Genomic DNA, 10,735 nt, shown 5'->3' with positions numbered 1-10,735 from the left:
ACCTGAGAGACAGTAGCGGAGGTACCATCTTGTCTCCTGACCACCTTGTTACCTCACCTGAGAGACAGTAGCGGAGGTACCGTCTTGTCTCCTGACCACCTTGTTACCTCACCTGAAAGACAGTAGCGGAGGTACCGTCTTGTCTCGTGACCACCTTGTTACCTCACCTGAGAGACTGTAGCGGAGGTACCGTCCGGGCTCCTGACCACCTTGATGACGGGGTAGCCCATCTGCAGCGTCCAGGTGTCCATAATGATCTTAACAGTGAGGTCGTCGGGCAACGTGCCGTCCTCGTGAGCCGCCTCCGTCAGGTGCCGCCACAGGTCGTCCTGCTCAGCGTTGTCGTACTTGCTGGGGACCAGACCAACACCTCACGTCAGGTTAACATAAACTGAGCATTGGTCTGTGTTTGTCAGGCAGGATAAAGACCACCAAACCACCACTACACATAGACCAAGAATTACTTACAAGGCATCGAGGTAGTTGCTCAGACCCTTCCTGAAGGTGGCCTCCGTCAGGAAGTGGTTCATCATGCGGATGATGGACGCGCCTGTGGAAGGATTTCTTGACTATATTTGACGCAACTTGATTGAATATGAAAGATACTGGAAAACTGATAGTCTGCCAACATAAGACATTGTTAATCATCCTTCCAAGACTAAAACTGGGAAGGAAGAAATCGAACTGGTCTCAAATAGCCTTCAGTTCACCATAATAAAACTGATTATTATGTAATTCCTTGATGACAGTAAGTGGAAAGAAAAGTTGAATATTTGTAAAGTGCTTTCTGAACGTAAAATTCTCCAAAGTCCGGCCTCAAAGAAAGGATTTGATATTCACCTTTAGTTCAATATATGTTGAAAGTATATGTCATAAACTGTGCATGGACGTGCCTATGAGTACTCAATCCTTGTCAATAAGGTAAAAAGCAAATTCTGGAGGTAAGACTGGACTTTTGAGACACCCTTTCCGTAGCCTTATGAATAACAGTGGCCCAACCTTTGCTGTAGGAGATGCCATCGAAGATCTGGCTGATCTCGTCAGGATGGTTGACGGGGATGCTGATCATATGGGACGACTCGAGACTATCCAGGGACATGACGGACTGAACTTTATTCACGACGAACATATCCATCACTTTCCATGTTGGCTCAACCTGGAAGTGGATATTCTTTAAGTTTTAGATTACAATGAAACCATACCTTCTGGCAAGAGAATGATTCTGTTCGTCTGTGACAATGAACAATGTTTTTACCTTCCTAGCAAGGCTTATAATCATGATGAAAAACGAAGAAGAATACTGCAATTCACAAATAAATGATATACTGGTTATAATGCTAAAGATGAATGTTATGGTGTTGAATCCTCATTGTAAACGTTTTAGTTCCCTTTGGTAATTCTGCTTAAGGTCACTTGCAGTTCTTTCATATTATTCTCAAGAACCAAAGAGGAACATATGTGTTTCTTTATGGAGAGATGACGTAATGATTTCAATGAGAAAGATAACTTTAGTTAACTCGTGCCAGACATCTCTTGTCTACGTTTCGTATCTCCCGTGGATGAGATCATGTGGATGACTGACCAGCACTGGGTCAAGCGAAGATTCCAAATGTGCTTTCCAGTTATGACCTATAAAGACAGCTTCTTGAATTTTGGGCATGAAACGACGCAAGCTACGTTACTTCCAGTGGCAAGAAAATGTAGACTTCTTTACAGTTAGTTACTTTTCACTCGAGGTGTAATATTAAGCGGGCGGAATCCGGTAACACCAGTACAATTCACCGATATATATATATATATATATATATATATATATATATATATATATATATATATATATATATATATATATATATATATATATATATATAGAAGGAGATGGAGCGAGTATTTTGAAGGTTTGTTGAATGTGTTAGATGATAGAATGGCAGATATAGGGTGTTTTGGTCGAGGTGGTGTGCGAAGTGAGAGGGTGAATGATTTGGTAAACAGAGAAGAGGTAGTAGAAGGTTTGCGGAAGATGAAAGCTGGCAAGGCAGCGGGTTTGGATGGTATTGCAGAGGAATTTATTAAAAAAGGGGGGTGACTGTGTTGTTGACTGGTTGGTGAGAATATTCATTGTATGTATGACTCATACTGAGGTGCCTGAGGATAGGCGGAATGCATGCATAGTGCCATTGTACAAAGGCAAAGGTGATGAAGGTGATTGCTCAAATTACAGAGGTATAAGTTTGTTGAGTATTCCTGGGAAATTATACGGGAGGGTATTGATTGAAAGGGTGAAGGCATGTACAGAGCATCAGATTGGGGAAGACCAGTGCGGTTTCAGAAGCGGTAGAGGATGTGTGGTTCAGGTGTTTGCTTTAAAGAATATGTGTGAGAAATACTTAGAAAAGCAAATGGATTTGTATGTAGCATTTATGGATCTAGAGAAGGCATATGATAGAGTTGATAAAGATGCTCTGTAGAAAGTATTAAGAATATATGGTGTGGTAGGCAAGTTGTTAGAATCAGTGAAAAGTTTTATCGAGGATTTAAGGATTGTGTACGAATGGGAAGAGAGGAAAGTGATTGGTTCTCAGCGAAAGTAGGTTTGCGGTTGGGGTGTGTGATGTCTCCATTGTTGTTTATTTTGTTTCTGGATGACGTTGTTAGGGAGGTGAATGCAAGAGTTTTGGAGAGAGGGGCAAGTATGCAGTCTGTTGTGGGTGAGAGAGCTTGGGAGGTGAGTCAGTTGTTGTTTGCTGATGACACAGCGCTGGTGGCTGATTCGGGTGAGAAACTGCAGAAGCTGGTGACCGAGTTTGGTAAAGTGTGTGAAAGAAGAAATTTGAGAGTTAATGTGAATAATAGCAAGGTTATTAGATACAGTAGAGTTGAAGGACAAGTCAATTGGGGGGTAAGTTTGAATGGAGAAAGACTGGAGGAATTGAAGTGCTGTGGATATCTGGGAATGGATATCTGTGAGGTAATAAAAAGAGTGTGTTTGAGAGAGCAGAAGAGGATGTTTTGAAATGGTTTTGTCACATGGATAGAATGAGTGAGGAAAGATTGACAAAGAGGATATATGTGTCAGAGGTGGAGGGAAGGAGGAGAAGTAGGAGACCAAATTGGAGATGGAAAGATGGAGTGAAAAAATTTTGAGCGATCGGGGCCTGAACATGCAGGAGGGTGAAAGGCGTGCAAGGAATAGGGTGAATTGGAACGATGTGGTATACCGGGGTCGACGTGCTGTCAATGGATTGAACCAGGGCATGTGAAGCGTCTGCAGTGAACCATGGAAAAATTTTGTTGGGCCTGGATGTGGAAAGGGAGCTGTGGTTTCGGTGCATTATAAATGACAGCTAGAGACTGAGTGTGAATGAATGTGGCCTTTGTTGTCTTTTCCTAACGCTACCTCGCGCGCATGCGGGGAGAGGGGGTTGTCATTTCATGTGTGGCGGGGTGGTGACGAGAATGAATAAAGGCAGCAAGTATGAATTATGTCCATGTGTATATATGTATATGCCTGAATATGTATGTATATGTATACGTTGAGATGTATAGGTATGTATATGTGCGTGTGTGGACATGTATGTATATACATGTGTAACTGGGTGGGTTGGGCCATTCTTTCTTGTTTCCTTGCGCTATTCCGCTAACACGGGAGACAGTGACAAAGTAAAATATATATATATATATATATATATATATATATATATATATATATATATATATATATATATATATATATATATATATATATATATATGTATATATATATATATATATATATATATATATATATATATATATATATATATATATATATATATATATATATATATATATATACATATATATATATATATATATATATATATATATATATGTATACATATATATATATATATATATATATATATATATATATATATATATATATATATATATATATATATATATATATATATATATATATATATATATATATATATATATATTTCTTTTATACTATTCGCCATTTCCCGCGTTAGCAAGGTAGCGTTAAGAACAGAGGACTGGGCCTCTGAGGGAATATCCTTACCTGGCCTCGTTCTCTGTTCCTTCTTTTGGAAAATTAAAAAAAAAAGGGAAGGGAGGATTTCCAGCCCCCCGCTCCCTCCCCTTTTAGTCGCCTTCTACGACACGCAGGGAATACGTGGGAAGCATTCTTTCTCCCCTATCCCTAAAGATATATATATATATATATATATATATATATATATATTTTTTTTTTTTTTTTTTTTTTTCATACTATTCGCCATTTCCCGCGTTTGCGAGGTAGCGTTAAGAACAGAGGACTGGGCCTTAGAGGGAAAATCCTCACCTGGCCCCCTTCTCTGTTCCTTCTTTTGGAAAATCAAAAAAAAAACGAGAGGGGAGGATTTCCAGCCACCCGCTCCCTCCCCTTTTAGTCGCCTTCTACGACACGCAGGGAATACGTGGGAAGTATTCTTTCTCCCCTATCCCCAGGGATATATATATATCTTTTTTTTTTTTTTTCAAACTATTCGCCATTTCCCGCATTAGCGAGGTAGCGTTAAGAACAGAGGACTGGGCCTTTGGGGGAATATCCTCACCTGGCCCCCTCCTCTGTTCCTTTTTTTGGAAAAATAAGAAAAAAAATAGAGAGGGGAGGATTTCCAGCCCCCCGCTCCCTCCCCTTTTAGTCTACGACATGCATGGAATACGTGGGTATTCTTTCTCCCCTATCCCAAGGGATGATATATATATATATATATATATATATATATATATATATATATATATATATATATATATATATATATATATATATATATATATATTTTTTTTTGCTTTGTCGCTGTCTCCCGCGTTTGCGGCCCGATCACACAAAATCTTTTTCACTCCATCTTTCCACCTCCAATTTGGTCTCCCACTTCTCCTCGTTCCCTCCACCTCCGACACATATATCCTCTTGGTCAATCTTTCCTCACTCATTCTCTCCATGTGCCCAAACCATTTCAAAACACCCTCTTATGCTATCTCAACCACGCTCTTTTTATTTCCACACATCTCTCTTACCCTTACGTTACTTACTCGATCAAACCACCTCACACCACACATTGTCCTCAAACATCTCATTTCCAGCACATCCATCCTCCTGCGCACAACTCTATCCATAGCCCACGCCTTGCAACCATACAACATTGTTGGAACCACTATTCCTTCAAACATACCCATTTTTGTTTTCCGAGATAATGTTCTCGACTTCCACACATTCTTCAAGGCTCCCAGAACTTTCGCCCCCTCCCCCACCCTATGATCCACTTCCTCTTCCATGGTTCCATCCGCTGCCAGATCCACTCCCAGATATCTAAAACACTTTACTTCCTCCAGTTTTTCTCCATTCAAACTTACCTCCCAATTGACTTGACCCTCAACCCTACTGTACCTAATAACCTTGCTCTTATTCACATTTACTCTTAACTTTCTTGTTTCACACACTTTACCAAACTCAGTCACCAGCTTCTGCAGTTTCTCACATGAATCAGCCACCAGCGCTGTATCATCAGCGAACAACAACTGACTCACTTCCCAAGCTCTCTCATCCACAACAGACTTCATACTTGCCCCTCTTTCCAAAACGCTTGCATTCACCTCCCTAACAACCCCATCCATAAACAAATTAAACAACCATGGAGACATCACACACCCCTGCCGCAAACCTACATTCACTGAGAACCAATCACTTTCCTCTCTTCCTACACGTACACATGCCTTACATCTTCGATAAAAACTTTTCACTGCTTCTAACAACTTGCCTCCCACACCATATATTCTTAATACCTTCCACAGAGCATCTCTATCAACTCTATCATATGCCTTCTCCAGATCCATAAATGCTACATAAAAATCCATTTGCTTTTCTAAGTATTTCTCACATACATTCTTCAAAGCAAACACCTGATCCACACATCCTCTACCACTTCTGAAACCACACTGCTCTTCCCCAATCTGTATATATATATATATATATATATATATATATATATATATATATATATATATATATATATATATATATATATATATATATATATATATATATATACAGAAGAAAGTTAAGAGTAAATGTGAATAAGAGCAAGGTTATTAGGTACAGTAGGGTTGAGGGTCAAGTCAATTGGGAGGTAAGTTTGAATGGAGAAAAACTGGAGGAAGTAAAGTCTTTTAGATATCTGGGAGTGGATCTGGCAGCGGATGGAACCATGGAAGCTGAAGTGAATCATAGGGTGGGGGAGGGGGCGAAAATCCTGGGAGCCTTGAAGAATGTGTGGAAGTCGAGAACATTATCTCGAAAAGCAAAAATGGGTATGTTTGAAGGAATAGTGGTTCCAACAATGTTGTATGGTTGCGAGGCGTGGGCTATGGATAGAGTTGTGTGCAGGAGAGTGGATGTGCTGGAAATGAGATGTTTGAGGACAATGTGTGGTGTGAGGTGGTTTGATCGAGTAAGTAATGTAAGGGTAAGAGAGATGTGTGGAAATAAAAAAGAGCGTGGTTGAGATAGCAGAAGAGGGTGTTTTGAAACGGTTTGGGCACATGGAGAGAATGAGTGAGGAAAGATTGACCAAGAGGATATATGTGTCGGAGGTGGAGGGAACGAGAAGTGGGAGACCAAATTGGAGGAGGAAAGATGGAGTGAAAAAGATTTTGAGTGATACGGGCCTGAACATGCAGGAGGGTGAAAGGAGGGCAAGGAATAGAGTGAATTGGATCGATGTGGTATACCGGGGTTGACGTGCTGTCAGTGGATTGAATCAGGGCATGTGAAGCGTCTGGGGTAAACCATGGAAAGTTGTGTGGGGCCTGGATGTGAAAAGGGAGCTGTGGTTTCGGGCATTATTGCATGACAGCTAGAGACTGAGTGTGAACCAATGGGGCCTTTGTTGTCTTTTCCTAGCGCTACCTCGCACACATGAGGGGGGAGGGGGATGGTATTCCATGTGTGGCGAGGTGGCGATGGGAATGAATAAAAGCAGACAGTATGAATTGTGTGCATGGGTATATATGTATGTGTCTGTGTGTGTATATACATGTGTACATTGAGATGTATAGGTATATATATTTGCGTGTGTGGACGTGTATGGATATACATGTGTAAGGAGGGTGGGTTGGGCCATTTCTTTCGTCTGTTTCCTTGTGTTCCTTCGCAAAAGCGGGAGACAGCGACAAAGCAAAATAAATAAATAAATATATATATATATATATATATATATATATATATATATATATATATATATATATATATATATATATATATATATATATATATATATACATATATATAAAGGTATGTTGATGTATTGGGCGGAAACATTAAAGCGTATGCATAAAGAAGTTTAGATGATTCTGTTAATGAGAATGGATCAATGCGTGATTTTGGATAGAGAAAAGATTGTTTTCCTGCCATGTTTTTATTCCCTGAACATCTCCAGCAGTGAGAATATCATATTTGGATGTTGTATATAGCATCCCATTTCCTATATAACATCCCAATTCCTACTTTAATGTTTTTAAGCACCTGCATCCCTACATAAACTTACGTTTTCAATTTATGTACTTTACTGCATATGACCTAAGGTTCTGCTCCCAAGAGCTTTCTGGTTGTGCTCCTACTATTAGATAGACCACCCAATACATGGCGAACTATTGCATCACATTATTACTGTGTCCGTTGGTAACTTATTGGTAGGCCGTTTTGATAACTGTTTCTTTCCCTACACCTCGAAACTTTGGAATTTTACCGTCTCATGTCATCCTCAATAACTATGACCTGGTACATTTTAAAATACAGGTTTTTCACTTCCTCCAAAATTCGCTGATACTTTCCCTTGTTTCTTCTTTAACCCTTTCATGTTTCTCAGTATATCTAAATTATGGTGCGGCTTTGATGTGGACTCTGGTTCGTTACTGGAAACTCCAACGTAGAAATGAAATGTGTATATGAATTAAAGAGGGACGAGCACTTACTTGATCCATGCCAATGTTCTGAACGTAGGTGGCGAAACCTTCATTTAGCCAGAGATCAGTCCACCACTTGGGAGTAACCAGGTTGCCGAACCACTGGTGGGCCAGTTCGTGGGCTACAACAAGGGCCACCCAGTACTTGCTATTTGGTGCGGACTTTTCTGGGTCATACAACATAGCCGTTTCCCTGGGAAAGATCAGATAAAAGAAGGATTAGCAAAAGTCTCTACCAGGTAGAAACAAAAGTAGAATAATATTAGGATAAGATTAAATAGAACTGAGACCAACACCTTAACGGGCGAGAATCATCGTCATTTAGATCCCATACGTCACCTGTGTCAACAAATAGCCCTGCCTCTTTCCTTGCCACCTACAGGGGATGGCATTATTTCTCGTTGTTCCTTGGATCCTCGCCTCTTTCACATATCGTTGGCACTACGAGAACAAGTCTTGTGCTTACATTTTCTGTTTGGAATCCCTCCCGTCAGAAACAGATATACCTTCATATGACTTGGATTATCGGTACCTACACATATCCTATTCATACATGCATAAACCGCGAAGACATTAAAGGGTTTGGTTTTGTTACCTTTGATCTGGAATCCAGATTAAAGACAGAAATTTCACGGCCATGTGCAAAACAGTAAGGAATACATGAAACCGCAGTCAGTCAGTGAAGCTCACCTGTAGGTAATGAGACCCCAGTTCTCCATTGCACCAGCACTGAAGTCTGGGATGGCGATCATGTCCTGCTTGGGGAGTGGGTAGGACTGGTTGAAGTAATCCTCGAAATAGCTGAGGACGGCAGGACCAATCTGCCGTGCGTACTCTGCCTGATGGATGGCTGACTCCCGCGCCCACACTGTGTGTGTGTGAGGAAAAGATATTAATGATAAGATCCTAGATTAATCTGACTATCACTGAAAAACACTTAAGGTTAGAAATGAATTTGGGATGATTAGAAACTTTACCAAAATCAGTTTCATTACCTTCACTCCGCTGTGCGTTTTCTTCATGCTTTTTGTTACCTGACGTGGGATCTAAAGGCGACGAAATTAAGTACAGGTAATGAACGACCATTTTCCTAGATGGACACTGTCCCTGGCTGGACAATCTCAGAAACAATGAAAACATTTCATCAAGAAATTTGTTCTTCTGAGACTTGAAATACCAAATGCAATACATGATTAAATGAAAGTTCAAGTTGTTAACCAACATCAGACAACACAAGTGTTTATGATCATCTACCTCTGAAGAAGACGTGATCGACCTCAGTGGAGTTCATGTGAGCGAAGTCTGATACGACGAAAGCAAGAAGATACGTGGACATGGGCACCGTAGTGTTGTAGTGGTCCCACAGCCAGCCTTCCTGACCAGTGCTGGGGAAAGATAAAGCTTTGTTAACAAACAAAGTCAAGCTGCAGCAAAAAGCAGATTGCAAGTTAACCTGACAAAAAAAAAAAAGAAAAATGCATTTGTGAACCTGACGGAATTGGAACCCGTCTTGGATCATATACATAACTGATAATGTTGTGTAACCTCATTGATCTTGAAATATTTCATTCTGCTGCTTGACTCTGTCTATTAAACCTGACATTATGCCTTCTGAACAGCAACAGTAAACAGTGGGTGATGGACATACGACAACCACACCTGCCTGCTGATAGGCTACACTCACACAGGGAGAGTCTCGGCGATGGGCATGTTGGAGATGGAGGTCATGTTCTCCTCCCTGGCCAGGTAGACCTCGAAGGTGGCCTTAAAGCCAGGTTCGTCGAAGCACGGGAAGGCGCGACGGGCGTCCGTCGCCTGGAACTGCGTTGCCGCCAGCCACCTGGTGAAGGTTTTCATAAGTGAATCACGTCTTCAGAAAATTCAAATATTTCTGTTCATATGTAAGGTAGAAATATAATGGATGTCATGTTTGAGTACCAAATAAATCGGGGTCCTACTAAATGTTCACAGAAATCGATACTTCCGAGTTCATAGATAAAACTGAAGTGAATTTCATGATGTAAAGTATGATTTTATAGGGTGTATGTAAAGACGCTAAATTCCATTCATATATAAGTATTCATTGTGAAAACATTCTAAACATAAACATCAGTAATAATTCAAATATTTTTTAAACTTTCTTACAAAAGCTCCTGGAAACACTAGTCACTCTTACTGAACGATATATTTACATTAGAAATTGTTACTTTTACCTGATGGTCCGCTCTTCTCCATCACTATATAGATATATCAAACGTCATGCACAGGTTAAGGCTCCTGGACGACATTATAGAGTTTTTGTTTCCCATTTTATTTAAATATCATTTTTATCGCAAGAAATATACTTATGTAGCTGAAAATATACAAGGAATGGTTATCATATTTATGTCATTAAGATAGTTATCTTAGCTCAACAGGTCGCAATGAATCCGATGTATCTGAACAATTCCTTCAAAATATTTCATCCAGACAAATAGGCATATAAATGGGACGTCTTGGTAAGGACAGGTATGAGTAGATCTTGCAGCTAATTACATGTATGAATAGGTCGTCCAAGTAGTTACAGGTATGAATAGGTCATCCAGGTAGTTACAGGTATGAGTAGGTCGTCCAGGTAGTTACAGGTATGTAATGGATTGATGCAGCTACACAGAGGTACATATATTCAATAGGTCGTCCTGGTAGACTCGTGTATGTAACGGGTCGTCTAGGTAGACATAGGTAT

At 40.1% G+C, this 10,735-nt stretch overlaps 1 protein-coding gene across 1 annotated transcript in view; it reads right to left on the bottom strand.

Moving 5' to 3' along the window:
* LOC139764986 (uncharacterized) overlaps positions 1-10,735 on the bottom strand; it is a 60,491-nt gene that overhangs the window by 32,786 nt on the left and 16,970 nt on the right. The window contains exons 5-11 of the mRNA XM_071692039.1: positions 9,695-9,850; positions 9,265-9,395; positions 8,701-8,878; positions 8,020-8,203; positions 1,000-1,156; positions 469-550; positions 168-351 (exon numbers count right to left, since the gene is read on the bottom strand). Of these exons, the coding sequence (XP_071548140.1) occupies positions 168-351; positions 469-550; positions 1,000-1,156; positions 8,020-8,203; positions 8,701-8,878; positions 9,265-9,395; positions 9,695-9,850 (1,072 nt within the window). The remainder of the gene's footprint in view (positions 1-167; positions 352-468; positions 551-999; positions 1,157-8,019; positions 8,204-8,700; positions 8,879-9,264; positions 9,396-9,694; positions 9,851-10,735) is intronic.

The sequence above is a fragment of the Panulirus ornatus genome, chromosome 52, assembly GCF_036320965.1.
Source record: "Panulirus ornatus isolate Po-2019 chromosome 52, ASM3632096v1, whole genome shotgun sequence".
NCBI classification, from domain to species: Eukaryota; Metazoa; Arthropoda; class Malacostraca; order Decapoda; family Palinuridae; genus Panulirus; species Panulirus ornatus.
The sequence above is the reverse complement of the archived record's forward strand: the minus strand, read 5'-3'. Positions and strand labels throughout refer to the sequence as shown.